The sequence below is a fragment of the Schistocerca nitens genome, chromosome 5 (assembly GCF_023898315.1).
Source record: "Schistocerca nitens isolate TAMUIC-IGC-003100 chromosome 5, iqSchNite1.1, whole genome shotgun sequence".
Lineage (NCBI taxonomy): Eukaryota > Metazoa > Arthropoda > Insecta > Orthoptera > Acrididae > Schistocerca > Schistocerca nitens.
In genome coordinates, this window is record NC_064618.1 from 221,752,971 (window position 1) to 221,777,218 (window position 24,248).

Here is a 24,248-nt window from a genome sequence, read left to right on the forward strand (position 1 = left end):
CAACTCTCAATTTCCCCTTACTATCCACTGATACTAAGATCTTCTGAATGTTTGCTGCTGCTGTTTCTTCTCTCTGTGAGTTCCATAGTTTAGTTCTCCTGAAAGTTTAGCACATTTTCGTTGGCAGTACATACAATACTTAAAAATTTATACTAACACTGTATTAAAAATATATGAGGAACTTTCAACTTCTTAATATATGGAGTTTTTTAAAGATTGCATTTGGTGTTAAACGTCTTGTAATTTATTTTCTTATATTTATATAAAAAATTTCTTGATATTTTATACTGCATACTGTAATAACGTATAGGATGAATGTGTACAATTTTTGTACATTGCATATAACTGTTATAAAGAAGGTGAAACCCATTATTTCTGCAATGTTAAAACGATAACAATTCTCAATAGAACAACAAGTCGATTAGCTGTCTTTGAAACATCACTACTTCGACTCAGTGAGCAAACAGGTTTCCAAAATTGATTCTAGAACTATGTTCAAGAACAATACCTCCATTCTACTGCCGGTTTTGAAAGCAATCTTACAAAGACGATTCATGACCTACAAATACTGTATCGTGTGGGACACTTCATGATGCATTATAAGACCTATAGAAGGAACTGTCTAGACCTTCAGGAATAAATAGCGACGCTGATAACCTCACTGCTGAGCGCCTGTAAGCTCCAAAAACATACAGGAATAAAGAAGTCAGAAATTTATTCACTTTTTTTTATTTTCATAGAATAGGATTCGTATATTTCTGATTAATCGTTTTTCTTGGATTTGAGGATTCGTAGTTTTTATAATGCTCTTCGATTGTTTAGGGCACTAACAGCAATAGAGATGCACCAATCAGTTGTGAATGAATGTTCCATTTTCTGGACTCGGTGGTTTTCTGCTGACGAGCGTAGAAGAGATTCTAGTTCATGAGAACATACACAAAAGGCTGTGGCCAGTGATTAGGTGTATGAAGACTACCGATTTGTGAACTGCAGTTCTGTTGTGTTCCAGACTCTTGACTGTAATAATTTACTTCTAAAAGCTCAGTCCACCAACTGGACTATCTTTCGTACTACTGTTGACAGAGCAGTCTGTGATGTGAAACACTCCTGTGCCCGAATGGGACTCTACCAGTAAAATATAACAATTTTCCTGGCAAGAGTGCAGCTCTTTACAGAGGTGCGTAACTTCCCCTTCTGGAAGGATGAGAGTGCCGCCCTTGGATCACAGTTCTGACATTCAGGAGACTGGGTCACCATTCCGCCAGTCAGCGTCCTGGAGCACTGTCGCTTTCACCAGCGTCGCGACCGCCGTCGTCAAACGGCCGGTCGGTCCAGCGCGGCCACGTCTTGAGGAGCGAGAAGAGCGCGCCGCCCGGACTGCTGGTGGGCGCGAGCTGGCAGTGGCCCACGACGCGGTAGTCCTGCGTCAGCACACGTCTGCGCTCCGCCTCGGCCAGCAGATACGGCAGTGCGTCCAGCGCTGGCGGCGCCGGCAGGCGTCTGCAGAAGGTGCCCAGCAGCGCCACGGCCAGGCAGCGGCAGCCACTGCCATCGTCTGGAGCGTCCAGTTCCAGGTCTGGCTCCAGATCTCCACCGAGCCCCAGGCTGAGGTCTGCCGCCAGCTCCCAACCGCGTCCCTCGTACACGGTGCCAGACGGTGCCACCACGTAGTGGAACGGCAGGTCAGCCCGACCACGACACTGCACCTCAAAGTCCTGTAGGCTGCGCACCTGACGACGCTCACCCTCCACGCTCGAAGGCTCCTTCGTCCCCGTGTGGCCTGTGACAACACAAACAACATCGGTTAAGTCTTTTTGAATGATAGGCTTCCATGTGATGTGTTATAGACAGTGAGTCAAATAGTGAGACTGTTCACTTGCCCTCACAATGGACAGCACCACGGACACTACTTTTCATGAAAATCGCAACTCCAAGAAGGAGACATATGATCTTTTTTTTGGGGGGGGGGGAGGGGGTCATCAGTTCAGAGAAATCTGTTTGTCACCCGGGTGACTATGTTAAGCAATAAATATGTAGACATAAAGAATAAAGATGTAGAATGTTTGATTTAAAAAGCTTTAATAGTTTTCACCTAAAAAATTCGGAAGCATTTCTCTTCAGCACGCCCTCATAGATGAACAGTGTGGCGAATAGGATGACCAGAAATATGAAAAGGTTTGCTTTTGGTGCTGCAGCGCTTAAGAAGGTGTTGTCTTGAGTGGCTACAGGAGGGTACAAGACGAATTGGGTAGACTTCCTATTTGGTGTGATAAATGGCAGCTTGGTCTAAATGTGGGAGAATGTAAATTAATAATGATGAGCAGGGAAAATAATCCTGTAGTTGAAATCTGGTTTCGCAGGATAGAGCGGATCAGGTTGTGGTTGTGGAGGGGGGCGTAATGGTTGTGGAGGGGGGCGTAATCAGTTACTGTTAGTTGCACAAAACACACAAACTTAATTTTCTTAAGAACCACTTAATTACACATTGCCTTAAAAGGGTGAAATTAAAACAATACAGCTGAAGGCCTGGTTAAGAAAACTTGCAACACCTCCTGGGCTGAAGGCCCAAAACCACACCAAAAACAAGAACAGCTGAAGGCCTGAACACAAGTTATAAAAATTACTTTAAAGAATACATGCGGCTGAAGGCCTTACTTAAAAAAAAAAAAAAAGAAACTTTCACGTAAATACTTGGTTGAAGGCCACACACAAGACATTGAACAATTTAGGGCTTAGGGCATGGATAGCAAGAATTTCAGATAAAGCAAATTTTTAAAACAATTAGTTTCAAACAAATCAATTTTAAAAATTTAAATTTAAGGCGACTGAAGACCTTATCTTAAAAAAATTTCACGTGAAAGCTCGGCTTAAGGCCACACACTAGGCACTGAACAAGTCAGAGCTTAAGACCTGGATAACAAGAATTTCATGTAGAACAAACTTTCAAAATTTAGTTTTTAAACAAATCAATCAAATTTTAGTTTAAGCTGGCTGAAGGCCTTATTTTAAAATTAAAACAAACTAAATTAATAGACAGCTGACGAACTCGCATAGTACATCAGACTAAAATGAAAATCACAATGTAAAACCAACAGAACAGTGGTGCTCAGAAGTGTTCCAAAGATTGGCCTGAAGATGTAGCTCTAATTTAAGGTGTGAGACAGGTAGCCAAGAGTAAGGTTAAATAATAGGATCGCAACCCGACCCAGGAACGGCTGAAGGACCAACCAACAACCTAATCAGTTCCCTTCCGCCCAACCAAAGGTACGATAATGGAAAATATCAGCCGAGGACGAAGATACTAGCCGCACTACATCTTCAAAATTGGCATCTAAAAACAGCCAAGGCACAATAACCACTCTTAAGAAAAAAATATGAACAAACAACTAAAAGGCTGTCGAACTACACGCCGTGCTGTACAGCATCAAGAGGGTGAGGAAAACACACTGCCAGAAAACTACGCTAACGACCAAGGCAGGTAACTGGGGCGTTGATGGCCACAAGGCAGAAAATACCACTGGTGCACTTTACTGATAAGTAACAACCAATTTAATAGTTAAAGACCTTACAGGAAGACAGCTGCAAAATGTCGCCGACTCCAACACACCATACATTCCTGCTAGCCGGAATGGCCCAGGAAGCAACAACTGGCAATGAACGAAGAGATGTCACAGCAGTTGAGGTTTCATAACAGGTTAACTGATCACTCAGCTTCAGTGTCCAGGTTGAGTGGGCAACGAACTTTGTAGCTCTCGCAGCTAGTACCTCACAATCCGTACGTGCATGCATGCTTCCAGCGGTCCCGGCCTGACCTCACGCTGTGGAGACTTCCTCACTGCTCTGTCCCAACCGACCGACTCCACACACAGCACACAGCACACACAGCAGTCAAACCAAAGATGGTACAGCACTACCAGTCTCGATAAGCACTGCTGCTGCCACTCGTTATGGTAGTAACTCAGGAAGAAATAAGATGCCACTCGATTACAACAAAATGCCAAAGAACAAACGGCATGAACGCGAGCCGGCCACGGGTCAGTAGTGCTCGAATACAGTATTATTGTTGTGCTGTTTGACACAATCACATCTATTAAATATTTGGTCGTAACGTTACAGAGCGTCATGAAATACACCGAGCATGGTCGGCTGTAGGGAAGGTGATTGGTCGACGTCGGTTTACTGGGAGAATTTAAGGAGAGTATATGAGTAGCTCATCTGCTAAGGAGATCGTGCATAGTAAACTAGCGCAACCTATTTTTGAACACCACTCGAGTGTTTGCAAAACCCACCATGATGATTAAAGACAAACGTTGAAGCAATTCAGAGGCGTGCTGCTATATGTGTTAGCAGTAGCTTCGATTAACACGCGACCATTATGGAAATCAAATTTAACGCCAATGGAAATCCCTGGGGGGATGTAGACATTCTTATCACGAAACAATGTTGTGAAAGTTCAGACATCCGGCATTTACGTCGCACTGGAGAACAATCTTGCTGTCACCAACATACACCTCGCGTCAGAACCGCGAAGACAAGATAAAGAGTATTCACTGCCCGTACGGAAGCTTATAGACAGTCGTCTTGCCCTCGCTCTATAAGCGAGTGAAACAGAAAAGGCAATGCTGTTGTACACCGTATGATTGCTTGCGGAGTATGTATGTAGATGTATGTGATGATAAATAAATGTAAATGTCGTGTGACTAGGGCCTCCCGTCGGGTAGACCGTTCGCCGGGTGCAAGTCTTTCGGTTTGACGCCACTACGGCGAACTGCGCGTCGATGGGGATGAAATGATGATCTTAGGACAACACAACACCCAGTCCCTGAGCGGAGAAAATCTCCGACCCAGTCGAGAATCGAACCCGGGTCCATAGGATTGACATCTGTAGCGCTGACCACTCAGCTACCAGGGGCAGACTATGTGAAGATGAAACTATTGAAGTTAAGTCCAGAACATTGACGTAAATTCTGGTAATCCGAAGTCACGTTTCCTTCACTGGACGCGAAATAGTTGTGGTTTCACGATCACAGTTGGAATTCTTTGCCACCTGTTAGAGCGCATCTGTACGTAAAAGCATGCGACAGGCAAAAGTCGGCTATGGAGCCTGCCAAATTAGAAGACCTCAGAAATAATAAGCTCGACCGTCGCGCTTCAGTCTTAGTTGAACCACCTGTCGAATGCTGTTCGTAGAGCTCTGGCTAATATGCTTTCTGTATCGTTATTCTAGAATAATAAATTTGGAACGAAGCAAAATGCAATCTGCTTTTAGGTAGACATATCTCTGATATTATCAGTCATCGAAAGAGGACTACGTCCGGTCATATTATGAACCTTGCAAATGTGCTATACTTACAGATGACAACCATCCGGACAGGATACTCCAGCTTCGGGATTGGCTCTGCCGGGGGACTTGCCAGCCACTGATCTCGCGACACCACATACAAGTCTTGTAGACCTGAAACAAGTACAGTCACATTGTCACTGCACATAATCACTGTATAGACACGTACAACACATATCCCACAATCTGATGATATTCCAGAATTAGCACGGAGATGACCATCACCTGCATGCGGTTTCTTAGTGTAGGTTTCCAGTTACAAATGGTTTTATTGTTATAGTTAACATTACATTGGCTGTTTTGGTTAGTATCAGTCGAGACTGTTATGGCAAGGTAAGTTCGGCTCTTAGAATATTCGTCGATTCGAAATCTCTTTCCATTTTGTTTCCCTCAAATTTAGAATTTGAAGTGCGACTAAACAGATTTTTTGAAATACGCTGTACAAATAAAACTGAGAGGAATGACAGAGTACATTATTGCAAATCTTAATAGCAAAAATAGAGGAAGAAATAATGAGCTCTACATAAATTCTTAAGCTAGAATATCTCAGTGCGTTATCCAGTTTATAAAGAAAAGAGAACAGTGAATCGGGTACTTATTATTTGATACAATTCGATGTGTACCTTTTTATTAAGATTCGTCAGAGGAATAGGAGTAATAGTTCTTTTAAAGCCAGTACCGCCATTAGAAAAATGGTTCAAATGGCTCTGAGCACTATGCGACTTAACTTCTGAGGTCATCAGTTGCCTAGAACTTAGAACTAATTAAACCTAACTAACCTAAGGACATCACACACATCCATGCCCGAGGCAGGATTCGAACCTGCGACCGTAGTGGTCGCTCGGTTCCAGACTGTAGCGCCCAGAACCGCACGGCTACTCCGGCCGGCGCCGCCATTAGACTGTTGTTTATTTACAGTGTTACATTTACACTTACACAATCATGATTTCGGCTTCAAAGTGCCATTATCAAGTGTTTTAAGTGCTATACAGCGCCTAAGATGGCATACTGTTGTATTAAAATACACTATTAGACACATTGACAATGCGTCTGATAGTGTATTTTAATACGACAGTATGCCATCTTAGGCACTATATAATACTTAAAACACTTGATAATGGCACTTTGAAGACGAAATCATGATTGTGTAAGTGTAAATGTAACTCTGTAAACAAACAACATTCTAATGGCGGTACTGACTTTAAAGGAATATATTACGACGGTGGCCCCGCATTATGAAAAAAAATTAGGAGTAATAGTGATATGTGTTATTTCAATATCTGTTTACAGTGAAATTACAGTGTTGTAAAATATTTTCAGCTCTCCAAAGATGTTCAAGGAGGATGCTAAACAGCATCTTGTGAAAACTGTCTCTAAACAACCGGAAAGCGTGAGTAACGTATGTAATAAGACGGAACGTCTTTAATAGTTCGACTACAGCAAGAGCATTGCACCAGTTCATTTCAGTACTTCGTCACGGTCCCAGGGCATTGTGCAGCATTTGTGAAATGAGAACACGGAATGGACTCTCAGGCACTCTCGTTCAACTGCGTAATGATTTTGTAAATTTGTGGTAAGGTCTTATGGGACCAAACTGCTGAAGTCATCGGTCCCTAAGCTTACACACTACTTAATCTAAGTTAAGCTAACTTACGCTAAGGACGATACACACATCCATGCCCGAGGGAGGACTCGAACCTGCGACCTCCGACGGGGGGAGCCACGCGCCACGCGGACCGCAGACCGCGCGGCACGTGTGTGTATGTGTGTGTGTGTGTGTGTGTGTGTGTGTGTGTGTCAGCTAGGAATAGTGGTATGGAAAAAGACTGATTAGCTCTTGCAAATATTATACATATATACTCTTCTATACTAATAACAAATATGTAAAACCGTCGTATCTGTCGGTTCTTTGAATAGAGTTAATAATGTAACAACTGAAAGAGAAACCGTCACGTAAAACGAATACATAGATGAAATTTGGATATCATTACGAATACTTGGGGTTTTGTCTTTTATCATGTACATTTTTATCTCCACATTAATTATCCATAGTAACAGTCAATGTGACTGAATTAAAGCAAACAAAAAAATACACCGGAAACCTGCTTAAACAACCGAGGAACTTAAAAACACAGCCAATATCACACAATGATACTACACAAATATTACGTGGAAATATTAACGCAACTCTTAAGATAGTAATTAATGTACAATATAGTGAAAAAACAATGAGGTAATACGTTTGCGTGTCATTCAAAAGTTAATTTTAGTGAGGTCTAAAGCAATGTGACTCAAACAGAAACTTAAGAGTCAACCTTGTAAAATTCTTAATTTCGTTCAGAGCAGCGACTACGGCGGACTTCAAAGACAACAACAGAATACAAGAGCCTTGAGCAAATAACGAAATACTCTCATTATGTAAGACAACGTCACGAAGAACACGTGAACAGTCAAGGACAGGCTTACAGAAGGCATTAACTCAAGGATACAACACTTGGAGGCAAAACATGTAAGGATGTTGAGGAGTGTGCCAGAAGAAGCCCAGAAATAATGGAGTCGGCAAACTGCTGAGCATCCGCTACTAGCCATACAGAAACAAGTGACCAGTTTACCTGGCCGAAATATGCGGCGAAGTGGGTACAACATTGAGCTTTCATTCACGGATATCCAGTTTCAAATCCCTCTTTGGCTGTTTAAGTTCTGATGTCGCGTGTTCTTCACGACCTTGTCCAATCACAGTTAGTAACTAATTGCATCACTGGGGGCGAGGCGCAACCGCAATTTTTATTTACAAACTGTCTGCCCAGAAATGATCACAAATGTTTTGCAGACGGACGTACGCAAGATACAGAGCGAAGGGAATGCTCTAGAACGTCCGGACTTTTGACAAATGAAACATGGTGCTCTGTTTGAGTTGACAGCTATTTCTAGTGAAGGTGACTGTGGCGATGTACAGAGAACCAAGGTTTTTTGTTATCCAGTAGTAAAGAACGCTTAAACTACTAGAACTGTATCCAACAAGAGAATTTTTGCACCATTGTTCAAAAACTACGAATGACTGCTAAGAGGAAAATTTGGAAGCGTTCGTACATCTGGCCCCGATGAACCTACGTTACCTAAAGGTTGGAATGCTTCAAGCGTCATTGACATCAGCTATACAGTGAGACCAACGTAGGAGAGTAGTTTGGGCGGGAGTGGTTATACAATGACATCTAGTACACAGAGAAATTTGTTCAGTCTATAACGTAGCGATCAGTACTCCTTGAACTGATAGGATTAAAGAGGATTTCATATAAAAAAAATTGTATGCTTGATCTACAAGAACGATGTGAAAAGAGAAAAGCTAACTTCCCAAATAAACTGCCTTTAGAGATGTGAATTAAGTGATCTGTCGATAAGTTTACTGAGGGCTACATTTCGTGATTATTACTGTGACGGAGCTTGAAAACGGTAGTAAGGATAGGCCACTGTCGTATTGATATTGAATCTCAGAGTATACAACCACTATAGAGAACTAAAAAAATGCCGATTTCTTCATAATAGGTTAAAACAGAACACAGGGCCAAAGATAGAAAGATTCTGAATGAATGGACTGTGAAGAGTACCATTAGTGAAGCACTCAATGACCTTTGCAGCAGAATCTAGTCGAAAGAATTCTCGCAGAACCCAAAGAAATTATGGTTATGCGAAAAGGCAGTCAGTACCATAAAACTTGGCAGACTCTCATGGATGACACAGGAATTGTAACTGAGATAAGCAAAGCAAAGCAGAAGCACTGGACGACGTTTTCTAACAATCCTTTACTAAGGAAAATATAGATGTACTTCTTGGATCACTACAAGGGTGAATGATATAGACATGTCAGTGGCGTTGAGAAGCAGTTAAAATTGCTAAAATTAAGCAAGATACCAAGGCATTATACGATCCGTGAGAGTTTCTATACAGAACGTTCCTCCTAGCTCGCTCTCATTTTAACCATAACATACCGCAGGTTCTTCTAATAAAAACTTTGCCAACTGATTGGAGAGAAGCATGGGTCACACTTGTCTACAAGCAAACAAAACTGTTCGCAATGCTACCGTCCAACCACACACTCGTTCACGTATTTAGAATTCCAAAACATGTTTCTGAACAGAATGAACCAGCATCGATTCCGAAAACATCGCTGGGGAGAAACGCAACTTATTCTTTTCTCACATTACATCCTAAAAGTCATAGATCAGTGAAATCAGGTAGATGCAGTACTTATAATCTTCCGAAAAGTATACGACGCGTTACATCATCTTCTATTAACAGAAGTGCTATTATATGGGGCATCAATCAAAATTTGTAACTAAGACAATTACTTGGTAGGCAAGACGCGGCACAAGACGCAGCATGTTGTACTGAATGGAGAGTCTCGAAAGAGCTGAAAGTAACTTAAGACAACTCAAGAGAAGTATGGTGGGATGTTTGTTGTCCATGATGTGTATTAATGATCTGGGAGACAACATTTATTGCAGCCTCAGATGATACACTTATCTGTAATGAATTTTTGCCTAATAACATTTGCACACCACTTCAGTGAGATCTTGATAAGATTTTAAGTGGTACAAAGATTGACACCTTCCTTTGAAAGTACAGAAAAATAAATTTATGAACCTCATAAAACGAAAAAAAAGCTAGTGCCTTGTTACTAAAGTATCAAATGAAAGTATATGATTCAAGAGACCTTTTCACATCTCAAACATCTGTCTTGTGTATATGCAGATAGAAGGTGGCGAATGAAGATTTGTGCCAAGGCCGGGATTCAAACCCAGGTCTCCTGCTCACTTGGCAGATGCGCTAACCACTGCGCCACAGTGGCACAGTGGTATTGCATAACTGCACGGACCATACTAGCACACATCCCTCCATGATTCAAATTCCTTGCTATAAATTTTCATGCGTCTCTTCAGTCTGCACATATACACTACAATATCAGGTATTCACAATTAGATTCGATCGGTTCACACAAATTTCTGAGTCTCAGCGTTTTTAGGCATGTGAAACGGAATGACTACATAGGCTCAGTCGCAGGTAAGGTGGCAGACATTGGCTCATAGCTAGGAGACTGGGGAAGTGCAGTCAGTCTGCAAATGTGAATACTTTCAAATCACTCATGCGTCCCAAATGAAAACATTACTCGAGCATGTGAGAACCATAGCTAACAAGTGTAGTAAATGATACTGAATGAACCCAAAGAAGGGCGTTAAAAATGGTCACAGGATTGTTTAACCCACTGGAGAGCTTCACGGAAATATTGTAAAATCTAGGTTGGTAGGCTCTTAAAGATAGAAATCATCTATCCAACCAAATCCTACTTACAAATAAGGACCAGTATTAAGTGAATCAACTAGAGATTTTACTCCACCCCGTAAGTGAAGCTTCCATAAGGCACCAGGAAGACAAAACTAGGCTAACTGCAACACCCAGAGAGGCATTTAAGCAGTGATCTTTACCAACCTTCACATGAGCCTGAATGAGGAAGAAACCCTAACATGTGGATGCAGAACTTTCCATACTACCGTCGTCTCCTGGAAATCGAAACTCCCGGAAAGATAATTACTGTTATTGTTATTAGAATATGATTGTTTCTTTCCCTGAGGCACACGAATTATTAAATGAACTAGCTTCTGATAGTTCCCGTGTAGGCTCCACATAAAATACATTAGCATATTATGTTACCGAACTGTCCTTCAAAATATAGCCAGGTTGTATACAGTACTGCTGTCAGAATGATGTCTTGAGATAACCACACTAGCTCTAGAGGAACAGCTACAAAGAAGGTGGCAGGAGTTCTTCTCAGCCTTCAAAACCAAAAGGGCGATATATTCTGCACAGTGTTTGCGTATGTGTGTCGCTGTCGCTAGGTGAGGTTCAAACACATCAATCAAGTAATGGAGTCACACGTCTCGTATATCATTTTATCAAAATTCGTATCCAGTTTGTACTGGTGCTGATAATATGGGTGGTATTGGTGGTGGCAAGGAAAGCGTTTCTGAAGAAGAAAAATTTGTTAACATCGAGTATAGATTTAAGTGTCAGGAGGTCGTTTCTGAAAGTATTTGTATAGAATGTACCCATGTATGGAAGTGAAACGTGGACGATAAATAGTTTAGACAAGAAGAGAGTAGAAGCTTTAGAAATGTGGTGCTACAGAAGAATGCTGAATATTAGGTGGGTAGATCACGTAACTAGTGAGGAGGTATTCAATAGAACTGGGGAGAAGAGAAATTCGTGGCACAACTTGACCAGAAGAAGAGATCGCTTGGAGGACATATTCTGAGGCATCAAGGGGTCACCAATTTAGTACTGGAGGGCAGCGTGGTGGGTAAAAATCGTAGAGAGAGACCACGAGATGAATACACTAAACAGATTCAGAAGGATGTAGGCTGCAGTAGGTACTGGGAGATGAAGAAGCTTGCACAGGATAGAGTAGTATGGAGAGATGTATAAAACCAGTCTCTGGACTGAAGACCACAACAATAACAACAATTAGTGATGGCACAGATGGAGCCGCTAACAGGTGTCTTAATTTCCCTCTGTCGTCATAGTCAGTAGCATGTTCTGTAGTTGTTGTGCTGTATGAAGGTGATGGGGTCTTGACTGAGTCCTCGCGGAAGGACAGGAGCCAGGGGCAGGTACTCTCTAGAGGTCCCCAAGGAGAATACATAGCTTCTAAAAACCAAGGAGCGAGAGTGAGCTAGACACTGGATGTAAGGTAGGCTGTTGCGGAACGCTACTTTCCGTCTTGGCGCCGGTGTGACGAAAGCAATCGAGATTGCACTGTCCGCTGCCGTGCGTTGTGGGGTCTCAGAGTCTGTCTAAATAAGGCCAGTGTAATGAACTGTACCGCGCATCTGGCTAGTGCAGTATAAATTATTGTTACAAATCGGTTTCTCTGCTCAAAGAACACTTGTTTGGAATGTTATTTTTCCACTGGCAACGCTTTTCCTACGGAAGTTTTGCCAGGCTGGTCGGGAGATATTCATGCCTGCTTTACTGTGCGGATCTCTACTTCTGTTTATTGCTGAAACATTTTTCTCCATCCATTTTCGGGGTGGGGGGCGGAGCGGGAGGGGGGGGGGAGTGGATTTGCCTACCGGTACCTCACTTGGTATGAGATAGGAAGGAAGCCTATTGCATGTTCTAAAAATATATCCGTAATTTGGAGTTAAGGGTGCCACATTCTAGAAATTTCGGACACAGGAAAACAGCTTTCTCAGAATTGAATGCGCTAGAAGACAGCCCATTGGTTGACTTATAAAACATTTTCTAGGTGGAGCGTTGGATTGCTGTTTAAAAGAAAGTTATCTTTGGACAATGTTTAGCAGAATCTTCTTATTGATGGAGTATTCTTTTGCGTGGATTTCGTGCAGAGCAGAGAGGAAAGATTTTGTGGGCACTCTGGATGAAGATGCCAAAGTGGATGCACGGGACTTGAAGACGTACAGAAGCAGAAGTTCTCACTCTGGAGGCATGACAGAAGTCTCGCTTGTACGAGGGTCACTCCAAAAGAAATGCACACTATTTTTTTAAAATCCATCTTTTATTCTACATGTTTGAAAGTTTTACAGTGTGTAGATACATCCTTTAGGAACAATATTTTCATTTCTCCACATAATTTCCATCCCTCTCAACTGCCTTACGCCATCTTGGAACCAGCGCCTGCATACCTGCACGGTAAAATTCTGGACCAACCTGTTGGAGCCACTGTTTGGCAGCGTGCACAAGGGAGTCATCATCTTCAAACCTTGTTCCACGAAGAGAGTCTTTCAGTTTCCCAAAGAGATTATAGTCACATGGAGCCAGGTAAGGACTGTAAGGCGGGTGTTTCAGCGTTGTTCATCCGAGTTTTATGATCGCTTCCATGGTTTTTTGACTGACGTATGGCCGTGCATTGTCGTGCAACAGCAAAACATCCTGCTTTTGCCGATGTGGTCGAACACGACTCAGTCGAGCTTGAAGTTTCTTCAATGTCGTCACATATGCATAAGAATTTATGGTGGTTCCCCTTGGCATGATGTCCACAAGCAAGAGCCCTTCGGAATCGAAAAACACTGTAGCCATAACTTTTCCAGCAGAAGGTGTGGTTTTTAATTTTTTTTTCTTGGATGAATTTGCATGATGCCACTCCATTGGTTTCCTCTTCGTCTCCGTTGAAAAATGATGGAGCCATGTTTCATCACCTGTCACAATTCTTCCAAGAAATTCATCTTCACCATTCTCGTACTATTCCAAAAGTTCGCTGCATACCGTTTTTCTTGTTTCTTTGTGAGCCACTGTCAACATCCTGGGAACCCACCTGGCACAAACCTTTTTTAAGGCCAACACTTTCAGTATTCTGCAAACACTTCCTTCCCCTACCCAAACGTAGCGTGACAATTCGTTCACTGTGATGCGTCTGTCAGCAGTCACCAATTCGTTAACTCTCTGCACATTGTCTGGAGTGTGTGCAGTACGAGGCCTGCGCTGCGAGGACAACTCTCAATATTGCCGTGCCCGCTTTCATCAAGTAACCAGATTGCCCACCGACTAACTGTACTGCGATCGACAGCAGCATCTCCATTCACCTTTTTCAACGTCTTGTGGATGTTTCCCATTGTCTCGTTTTCACAGCACAGGAATTCTATGACAGCACGTTGCTTCTGACGAACGTCAAGTGTAGCAGCCGTCTTGAAGACATGCTGTGACGGTGCCACTCACGGGAACAGGTTGAAATAAGTTTCAAAACAAGCGGGAAGGATGTATCTACACACTGTAAAACTTTCACACATGCAGAATGAAAACTGTATTAAAAAAATAGTGTGCATTTCTTTTGGAGTGACCCTCATACTTCTGAGGATCAGCCGTCAGGGTGGCTGATGACCAGCTGCTAGGAAGAGACTCCGGTGTAAGTAGCACTCGGCGCTCCAACTCATCAACTATGGTGAGATATCTTGCAGCGCAAGGCAACAGACGCTTTCAAGTCCGCAGTTTCTAGTGTTGATTAAGTTCCAAGACTTAAAACCTGACAAAGGATTCGAAGGCCCATCCATGACCGAGTAGACTTTCTCATTTGAATGCAATTTTCACACGTCTTTGTTGCACGATAGGGCTAATTACTGTACACCCATCCACTGCTAAGTATTTTCGAGAATGACGTAGTGAGAAGATGCTCACACCCGTCCCACTTGTTACTTGCAGACTTTGTCAAACCAATCTGAATCCGATTTAAGTATGATACAATTTTCATAACTGGTAGTTTCCCTCACTTTGTCACTTATTGCTCACTTTAAGGTGTAATTGTTGCTTTCTTGATTATGTATGTGTTTAAGAGTAATAATTGCAATAAGTTGAGGTTAAATTCAACTGTCAGAAGAAACCTCTTTTTAACTATAAGCCTTTGATGCTTTTTGGAAGGACCAACGACTGGGATACATTTACGAAGACCATTCTATTCAATCATTCATTCCATTACTCGACAGAACAATTTAGATGGTTCAAATGGCTCTGAGCACTATGGGACTTAACTTCTGAGGTCATCAGTCCCCTAGAACTTAGAACTACTTAAACCTAACCAACCTAAGGACACCACACACATCCATGCCCGAGGCAGGATTCGAACCTGCGACCGTAGCAGTCGCGCGGTTCCAGACTGTAGCGCCTAGAATCGGCCGGCAGAACCATTTACATATTTGAGTTTGTGAGGAGTGAGTCGTCTCTTAGTCGGCCCAGTCAGATCATTGCAGCAGCCAAGAAGGTTGCTGTGCTGTCTTACAAGGTGACAATACAATGACATATGACTGGCTCCTTGAAGGTGACGTGATGACTGCTCCGTAATTCGCAGTTAATAGTTTGGCAGATGGATCACAAAACGACTTCCAAAACGTTCCAAAGCGTTTTACTCTCGTAGGAAAATTGAACACCTAAATATTTCCATGTGTGCTGTGACTTATTTTATTACGATGATCATTTCTCCCACCGCAAGTGGAATTTAATAATATAGTTTGGCATCCAGAGGAGAAAATTGATGACTGAAATTTCGTGAAAATATCTTGCCGCAATGAAAAATGCCTTTGTTTAGGTCAGGGATTTTTCCTGCCTCGAGATAACTGGGTGATGTTGTGTCGTCTTCATCAACATCATTCATCCCCATTACGGTCGCAGGAAGCCTATGGCAAACCATCTCCACTAGGACTTTGCCTAGTACAGCGGTGCGGGTCTCCCTCATCGTCCCCTACGCTCCTCGGAGTATGGGACATCATCATAATCATCATTAATGATAGTCACCCTAATCGCTTATTATATCCATGAAACTGATTCCCCTGTTTCGCGATAATACAAAACGAAGTGCCCTTTTTTGCACTTTGTGAACGTCCTCCTTCGTTCCTATTTATTAAGGAATCCACACCACACAGCACTACTGCGGAAGAGGAAGGGCAAGCCTGGTATTGGGAATCTCTTCAGTAGATTGTTTGCATATTGTAAGTGGTGTGCCAATAAAAGGCCGTTTTTGATACACCTTCGCCACAATATTTTGTACGGGATGGTTCCAGTTTTGTAATATTGTAGTCGCTAGGTACTTAGTTGAATCTACAAGCTATAAATTTGTGTAATTTTTCGTATAACAGAAAATTAACGTTTACTTTCTAGCACTCATGTGGAGAACTTCACAATGTTTATTGTTTAAGGTGAACTGGCACTTTTCGCACTACGCTGATACGTTGTCTTAAATTATTTTGCAGTTCGTTTTGATCTTCTGATGAGCCTACTAGACACTAAACGACAGCATCATTTGGAAACAGTCTATGAGGGCAGCTCGTAATATTGTCTCATAAATAGCTTATATAGATTAATAACTGCAGAGGGCTTGTAAAACTTCGTTGAGGAATTGCTGTATTACTTCAGTTTGATGTTAATTACTGCGCACTGTGGCCTATCTGACAGGAGCTCATGAATCCAGTCGCACAACGGGGATGCCATTCCACAGACACACAATCTGATTAGAAGTTAACACTGTCAAAAACATTCTGGGAATCTAGAAATATTCAACCAATTTGAGACCCCCTGTCGATAGCACTCATTACGTCGTGTGAATAAAGAGCCAAGACTGTCATATGGATATTAACCTTATCACTACCTTTTTTTACTGAGCAAAAGACATTAACGTATGGTTATTTGAATTAATGTCTTAGTCCCAGGTAAAAATACGAAAAAATATATATTTCCCACCGTATCGTTTTTCCAATGAAGGGAGTGGAGGCAAATTGGAAATTTGTGGTAAGGTCTTACGGGACCAAACTGTTGAGGTCATCGATCCCTAAGCTTACGCACTACTTTCTAACTTAAACTAACTTACGCTAAGGACAACACACACACCCATGCCCGAGTGAGGATTCGAACCTGCGACGGGGAGAGCCGCGCGTACCGTGACAAGGCTCCCTAGACCGCGCTGCTACCCCGTGCGGCGGAGTGGAGTGGTTCAAATGGTTCAAATGGCTCTGAGCACTATGCGACTTAACTTCTGAGGTCATCAGTCGCCTAGAACTTAGAACTACTTAAACCTAACTAACCTAAGGACATAACACATCCATGCCCGAGGAAGGATTCGAACCTGCGACCGTAGCGGTCGCTCGGTTCCAGATTGTAGCGCCTAGAACCGCACGGCCACTCCGGCCGGCAGGAGTGGAGTGACATACAAGGTTATTCATATGTAAATTAGGGGTTTTAGATGACAATTGCACAAAACCTACAAGGCGCATAGAAAATAAACACACAATAGCGGATAGAGCATCTCTTCATGTTTTCAACTTACATTACAGGTGCTCAATATGGACACCGTTTGTGGCAGTGGCAAATGTGAATACGGGTGTGCAATGAATAGACACGAATTGTCCAGGAAGGTGAGACAGCAACCCCCCCCCCCCCCTTTACACAACTGTTCACAGGGTTTCCTGTTTAAGGCGCGATCTGATTAAACACATTAATACTGCAGAGCAGAACAGACGATTAACAATGAAATTTGAAGACAGCACACCCTACAGTGCAAGTTACTGTCATAAGAACAAGCTGAGTAACTGACGTCACACAGGTATGTATTTAATCCAATTTTTTATTAGTTAATCTCTTCCCTCCACCAGGCTCTCTGTCCATCTCCTTCCCTCCCCTCTCTCTGCCAATCCTCTTCTTCCCTTTCTTTTTCGTTTTCCTCGGCATAACAGTCCATCTCGTCCTCTTTCCTTTCTCTGTTCATCTGCTCCCCCCTCTGTCCATCTACTCCTTCGTCTTCTGTCAATATCCTCCTCCACTCTCAAATTAGATGTCCTTCTCACCGCTCTGTTTCCACCTCACCCCCTCTACCTCCCCCTCCCTCTCCCTGCCCATCCACTCCTCCTTCCCTCTCTCTCTCTCCATACCCTCCTCTTTCCTTTCACTGTATATCTCCTTCTCTCCCCTCTCCATACATCTCTTCCCATTTCTCTGTCCATTTCCTCCTCCCAAAATTTCTGTACATCCCCTTCTCCTCCGCCCCTGTCTGTTCATCTATTCCTTCCTCTCTCTCTACCGATCTCTTCCTCTCCCCTCTCTCTCCATCCCTTCGTCTTTCCTTTCTGTCAATTTTTCCCCTCCCCTCTCACTGCACGTCTCCTCTTCCCCCTCTGTCTCTGTCCATGTCCTCCTTCCTCCCGTCTATCCACCTCTTCCAGTGCCTTTTCTCCGCACGGCTTGCTTGTTCTTAACCTCACAGTGTTTCTTTCCAAGTAGTGAGTAATACCTGTAACAAGTTTGGCTGAAATCGATGCAGGGGATTAGAAAGAGCCTGTGTACATCTCATTGGTAATACATGCATTAAGGTAAACTTCCATTGTAGCTCCTCGGAATTTCATGCAGCTGGCGGGACCGACCTGCTGTTTCAGACGGCGAGGGCCCGGCCCAGCGCGGCCAGCCCTTGAGCAGCTGGTAGAGCGCGCGGCCCGGGCTGTCCGTGGTGACCAGCTGGCACTGCGCCATGGCGCGCCAGTCGGGGCTCAGGTGGCCCTCGCGCTCCCCCAGAGCCATCACCTGCTGGAAGGCCTCCACCGCCTCTGGAGTCGGGGGCTGCGTCTTGAAGTTTCCGATGAAGGCGACCCCCAGACTGGTGTCGTCGTAGCCGCGCGCTACGGCCGGCCTGACCTGCCAGCCGCGACCCTCGAAGACGTACCCAGTGGCGCCCACAAGGAAGTTGTAGCGGATGTCCTGCAGCAAGTCGCTGTGTAGCGCGTGCACCTGCAGCTGCTGCACGTGGCTGACTTCCTGCTCCAGCGTCGCGCCGCAGCTGGTCTCCGTGTGACCTGGTCAAAAAGCACACCGTGATCGTGGCGTCATGGAACATTTACCATAACAATTTGTCCATTTTATTTGGACTGTTGAGCTCCGTGGCCATGGATAATGACATTTTACTACAAAAATACAGCGACCAGTCGCTGTAAAAATGGTTCAAATGGCTCTGAGCACTATGGGACTTAACATCTGGGGTCATCAGTCCCCTAGACTTAGAACTACTTAAACCTAACTAACCTAAGGACATCACACACATCCATTCCCGAGGCAGGATTCGAACCTGCGATCGTAATGGTCGCGCGGTTCCAGACTGAAGCACCTAGAACCGCTCGGCCACACTGGGCGGCCAAGTCGCTGTATTTTTATAGTAAAATATCATGGAACATTTACTTTAGACATAAGAATCCAGCAGCTTTTTCAATGTGAAACGATGCATTCTACCATTAACTAGTTTTCGACTTATTGTAGGCTCTTCGTCAGATGGGGGTGTCGGTTAGACCTTCCGTGAGACAGTACCTCGCGTTCCTGCTGCTGATAAGGCGATTATTCCCTTTGTTGGTTGCATATTTGTACGAGCTTCAAAAAGGGCGACTTGTTATCAGCTACCTGTGTAATTACTAGTTTATTCTTCTAATTTCTTTGGTGTTTGAGTACTTACTAGGCACAGCTTTTCATTTTACACTACTGGCCATTAAAATTACTACACCACGAAGATGACGTGCTACAGACGCGAAATTTAAGCGACAGGAAGAAGATGCTGTGATATGCAAATGATTAGCTTTTCAGAGCAATCATACAAGGTTGGCACCGGTGGCGACACCTACAACGTGCTGAGATGAGGAAAGTTTCCAACCGACATCTCATACACAAACAGCAGTTGACCGGCGTTGCCTGGTGAAACGTTGTTGTGATGCCTCGTGTAAGGAGGAGAAATGCGTACCATCACGTACCCGACTTTGTTAAAGGTCGGATGGTAGCCTATCGCGATTGCGGTTTATCGTATCGCGACACTGCTGCTCCCGTTGGTCGAGATCCAATCACTGTTAGCAGAATATGGAATCGGTGTGTTCAGGAGGGTAATACGGAACGCCGTGCTGGATCCCAACGGCCTCGTATCACTAGCAGTCGAGATGACAGGTATCTTATCCGCATGGCTGTAACGGATCGTGCAACCACGTTCGATCCCTGAGTCAACAGATGGGGACGTTTGCAAGACAACAACCATCTGCGCTAACAGTTCGACTACGTTTGCAGCAGCATGGACTATCAGCTCGGAGACCATGGCTGCGGTTACCCTTGACGCTGCATCACAGACAGGAGTGCTTACGATGGTGTACTCAATGACGAACCTGGGTGCACGAATGGCAAAACGTCATTTTTTCGGATGAATCCTGGTTCTGTTTACAGCATCATGATGGTCGCATCCGTGTGTGGCGAGATCGCAGTGAACGCACTTTGGAAGCGTGTATTCGTCTTCGCCATACTGGCGTATCACCCGGCGTGATGGTAGGGGGTGCCATTGGTTACACGTCTCGGTCACCTCTCGTTCCCATTGACGGCACTTTGAACAGTGGACGTTACATTTCAGATGTGTTACGACCCGTGGCTCTACCCTTCATTCGATCCATGCGAAACCCTACATTTCAGTAGGATAATGCACGTCCGCATGTTGCAGGTCCTGTACGAGCCTTTCTGGATACAGAAAATGTTCGACTGCTGCCCTGGCCAGCACATTCTCCAAATCTACCAGCAATGGAAAACGTCTGGTCAATGGTGGCCGAGCAACTGGCTCGTCACAATACGCCAGTCACTACTCTTGATGAACTGTGGTATCGTGTTGAAGCTGCATGGGCAGCTGTACCTGTACACGCCATCAAAGCACTGTTTGACTCAATGCCTAGGAGTATCAAGGCCGTTATTACGGCCAGAGGTGGTTGTTCTAGTATAATACATTTGTCCAATGAATACCCGTTTATCATCTGCATTTGTTCTTGGTGTATCAATTTTAATGGCCAGCAGTGTAGTAACAGTGTAGCCTAAAGTACAGCCATTGTTATCGACGCTTACATCGACCCTAGTATCGTACAGGTGTTTTTGTTGTGGTTAACATAGCTCAGTGTCGGTTAGTCCGTCAGTGAGATAGTGCCTCGCGTTCCTGCTGCTAATAAGGCGAGTGCACCGTTTAGTACATATTTTTACGAGCCTCAAACAGAATCGACATATTTTCAGTTATGTGTGTAGTTACTATTTGAAGGACATCATCTTTACACCAGTGACTGTTATAAGTTTTTATTACACACTATTGCAATTTCAGCGTTAGGCCATTATCAATTGCTGATATTATGGCTTTAAGCTATGTCAACGTAATGTAAGCTGACACATTTGTATGTCGTTGTCAATCCTATTAAACTTATAACAGTCACTGGCATAAAGATGATGTCCTTCAAAAAGTTTTTTATGACTGTGAATGCCAGCTACAACAAGTGTATCTGTGTAGTTACTAGTTCATTTTTTTGTAATACCTTGCATGTTTGAGTAATCTTTAGTTTAAAAACGTTAATATCGTGCATGTTTATTTATCAAACACAATTCTATGTTTATTAACTGTCTAGTGTATATCTTAAGCCATTTTTAGTATGAATAGGGACTGTGATTGCTGTGTACAAATGCAAGCTGAGTTGGTGGTCCTTCGCTCACGGCTCCAGGCTGTGTTGGCTTCGTCAAACAGCTTGAAGCCGCTGTCAAACAGCTTGAAGCCGCATCATTGTGGGGGCCAGATGTGCAAATCCGAGGAATGTGGAGTATGTCCACGTGTTCCCCAGTTACTGCTTGTACTGAGGCTGACCTGTCACCTGTGTTCGAATGGGAAGTCGTTCTAGAGTCTGACAGGCGTCGCAAGACTTTCTGGGGAACCAGTCGGAAGGCCGTTTCGATTCTTCAGACGAACAGGTTTCAGGCGATAGCTGTGGCTGATGATTTCCCTGAGACAGATGCAGATGCTCAACCTGTTCCAGAGGAAGCCTCTCGACCTGCAAGGTCTGGACCTTCACAGGGGGCGAGTTTGGTAGTAGTTGGGAGCTCCAACATTAGGTGCGTAATGGTTGCCCTTAGGGATATGACTGAAAGGAGTGGACGGAGTCCAGTGTGCACTCCTTGTGCATACCGTGTGAAGTCGTTGCAGATGTGGAAAGTGAGCTTCCGAATGCCATGAAGAGCACAGGGTGCAGCCAACTGCAAGTGGTGGCTCATGGTACCAACGATGTGTCTCGCTTTGGATCAGAAGGGATTTTCTCTGGTTTCGGCCGGATAGCTAAAGTGGTAAGGATTGCCAGTATTGCGTGCGAGATGAAGGCAGAGCTTACTATCTGCAGCGTCGTCGACAGTACCGGCTATGGCCCTTGGGTAGGAGCGTCTGAATCAGAGGCTCTGGCGGTTCTGCGATCGTGTAGGGTAAAGATTCCTCGATTTGTGCCATCGGGTGGTGGGTTTCCGGGTTCTGCTTAATACATCATGAATCCACAACACAAAGGAATCGACTACACGGGTATAGGGGGCTGTGTGGAAGGGACTGGATCGTCTTTTAGGTTAGAGAGTCTCGGGAAACAACAGAAAGGATATCAGTCCACAGCGGCGCAGGGAAAACATAGGAAGGTAGAGATAGCATAAATTAATATTGTAGTTCTAAATCGTATTAGCTGTGTTGGGAAAGCACTAAAGCTCAAATCGCTATAGGTACAGAAATACAGCTGGAAATAATTTTAGCTGAAGTTTTTTCAATGCCGCCCGGTGTGGCCGTGCGGTTCTAGGCGCTTCAGTCTGGAACCGCGTGACCGCTACGGTCGCAGGTTCGAATCCTGCCTCGGGCATGGATGTGTGTGATGTCCTTAGGTTAGTTAGGTTTAAGTAGTTCTAAGTTCTAGGGGACTGATGACCTCAGATGTTAAGTCCCATAGTGCTCAGACCCATTTGAACCTATTTCTTTCAAAGGACGTAAACGTGTTGAGAAAGGACAGATTAAATACAGTCGGTGGTGGAGTGTTAATTGCTGTCAGAAGAAGTTTATCGTATAGTGAAATTGAAATAGGTAGTTCCTGTGAGTTAATACGGGCAGAGGTTATGCTTGACAATTGAAATAAATCAGTAATTGGTTCGTTTGACCTAGTAGTTGCTGAATAGTTAAAAGAAAACTTGAGCCTCATTTCAAATAGGTACCCCACTCATACAATTTTAGTTGGTGGTGACTTAAATCTGACCTCGATATGTTGGGAAAAATACGTGTTCAAATCCGGCGGTAGACATAAAACGTTGACCGAAATTGTACTGAGTGCTTCCTCAGAAAATTATTTCGAACAGTTAGTTCAGAAGCCCACTCGAAGTGTAAATGGTTGCGAAAATATACTTGACCTGTTAGCAACAAATAATTCTGAACAAATAGCGAGTATCATGACAGATTCGGGGATTAGTGACCACAAGGCGAGACTGAATGCCGTAATATCCAAACCCATCAAAAATAAAAGCAATGTACCTCTATTTAAAAAGGCGATAAAAATTCGCTAGACGCCTATTTAAGAGACTGTCTCCACTCCCTCCGATCTGACTATGTAAGCGTAGACCATTTGTGGTTTGAATTCAAAGAAATTGTATCGACCGCAATTGAGAGATTTTTACCACACGAATTAAAAAGCGATGGTACTGACCCCTTCTGGTACACTGAACTGGTCAGAACACTCTTGCAGAAACAACGAAAAAAGCACTCCAAATTTAAAAGAACGCATAATCCACAAGACGAAATTTCAATCACCAGTTTTCTCCTCAGATTGCGAAAACATTCTGTTGGCACCCACCTACATGGGGAGAAATGATCATCACGATAAAATAAGAGAAATAAGGGCTCGCACGTAAAAATTTAAGTGATCGTTTTTCCCGCGTGCTGTTCGAGAGTGGAACGGTAGAGAGACAGCTTGAAGGTGGTTCATTGAACCCTCTGCCAGGCACTTTATTGTGAATAGCAGAGTAATGTAGATGTAGATGTAGATTGGCGAAATTTTATAGGAACTCGAAATTTAGCGCGAACTTCACAACGAAACTCTGTCTCGAAGTCGGGCAGAAACCTCAAAGATTCTGGTCATATGTAAAGTACACCAGCAGAAAGAAGCGATCAATACCTTCACTGCGCGATAACAACTGTTATGTCACTGATGGCAGTGCCACAGAAGCAGAGTTACTAAACACGGTTTTCCGAAATTCGTTCAACAAAGAGGACGAAGTAAATATTTGAGAATTCGAATCTAGGATAACTGCCAACACAAGTAACAGAAATAGTATCCTTGGTGTAGTGAAGCAGCTTAAATCACTTAATAAAGGTAAGGCTTCCGGCCCAGATTGCATACCAGTCAGGTTCCTTTCGGAGTATGCTGATGTAATAGCTCAATGTCCAAGGACCTGTACCTAAAGACCGGAAAGTTGCACAAGCCACACAAATACCCAAGAAAGGAAACAGAAGTAATTCTCTGAATTACAGACCCATTTCACTAACGTCGATTAGAAGTAGGGTTTTGGAACGTATTCTGTGGTCGAACATAAT

At 43.7% G+C, this 24,248-nt stretch overlaps 1 protein-coding gene across 2 annotated transcripts in view; it reads right to left on the minus strand.

Moving 5' to 3' along the window:
• Nucleotides 1-271: 271 nt before the first annotated feature.
• LOC126259976 (uncharacterized) overlaps nucleotides 272-24,248 on the minus strand; it is a 177,711-nt gene continuing 153,734 nt past the window's right edge. For both annotated transcript variants that reach the window (XM_049957102.1, XM_049957101.1), the window contains 3 exons: nucleotides 18,250-18,675; nucleotides 5,354-5,455; nucleotides 272-1,780 (listed from right to left, as the gene is read on the minus strand). In XM_049957102.1, coding sequence (XP_049813059.1) covers nucleotides 1,266-1,780; nucleotides 5,354-5,455; nucleotides 18,250-18,675 — 1,043 coding nt within the window. In that variant the 3' untranslated portion in view covers nucleotides 272-1,265. The remainder of the gene's footprint in view (nucleotides 1,781-5,353; nucleotides 5,456-18,249; nucleotides 18,676-24,248) is intronic.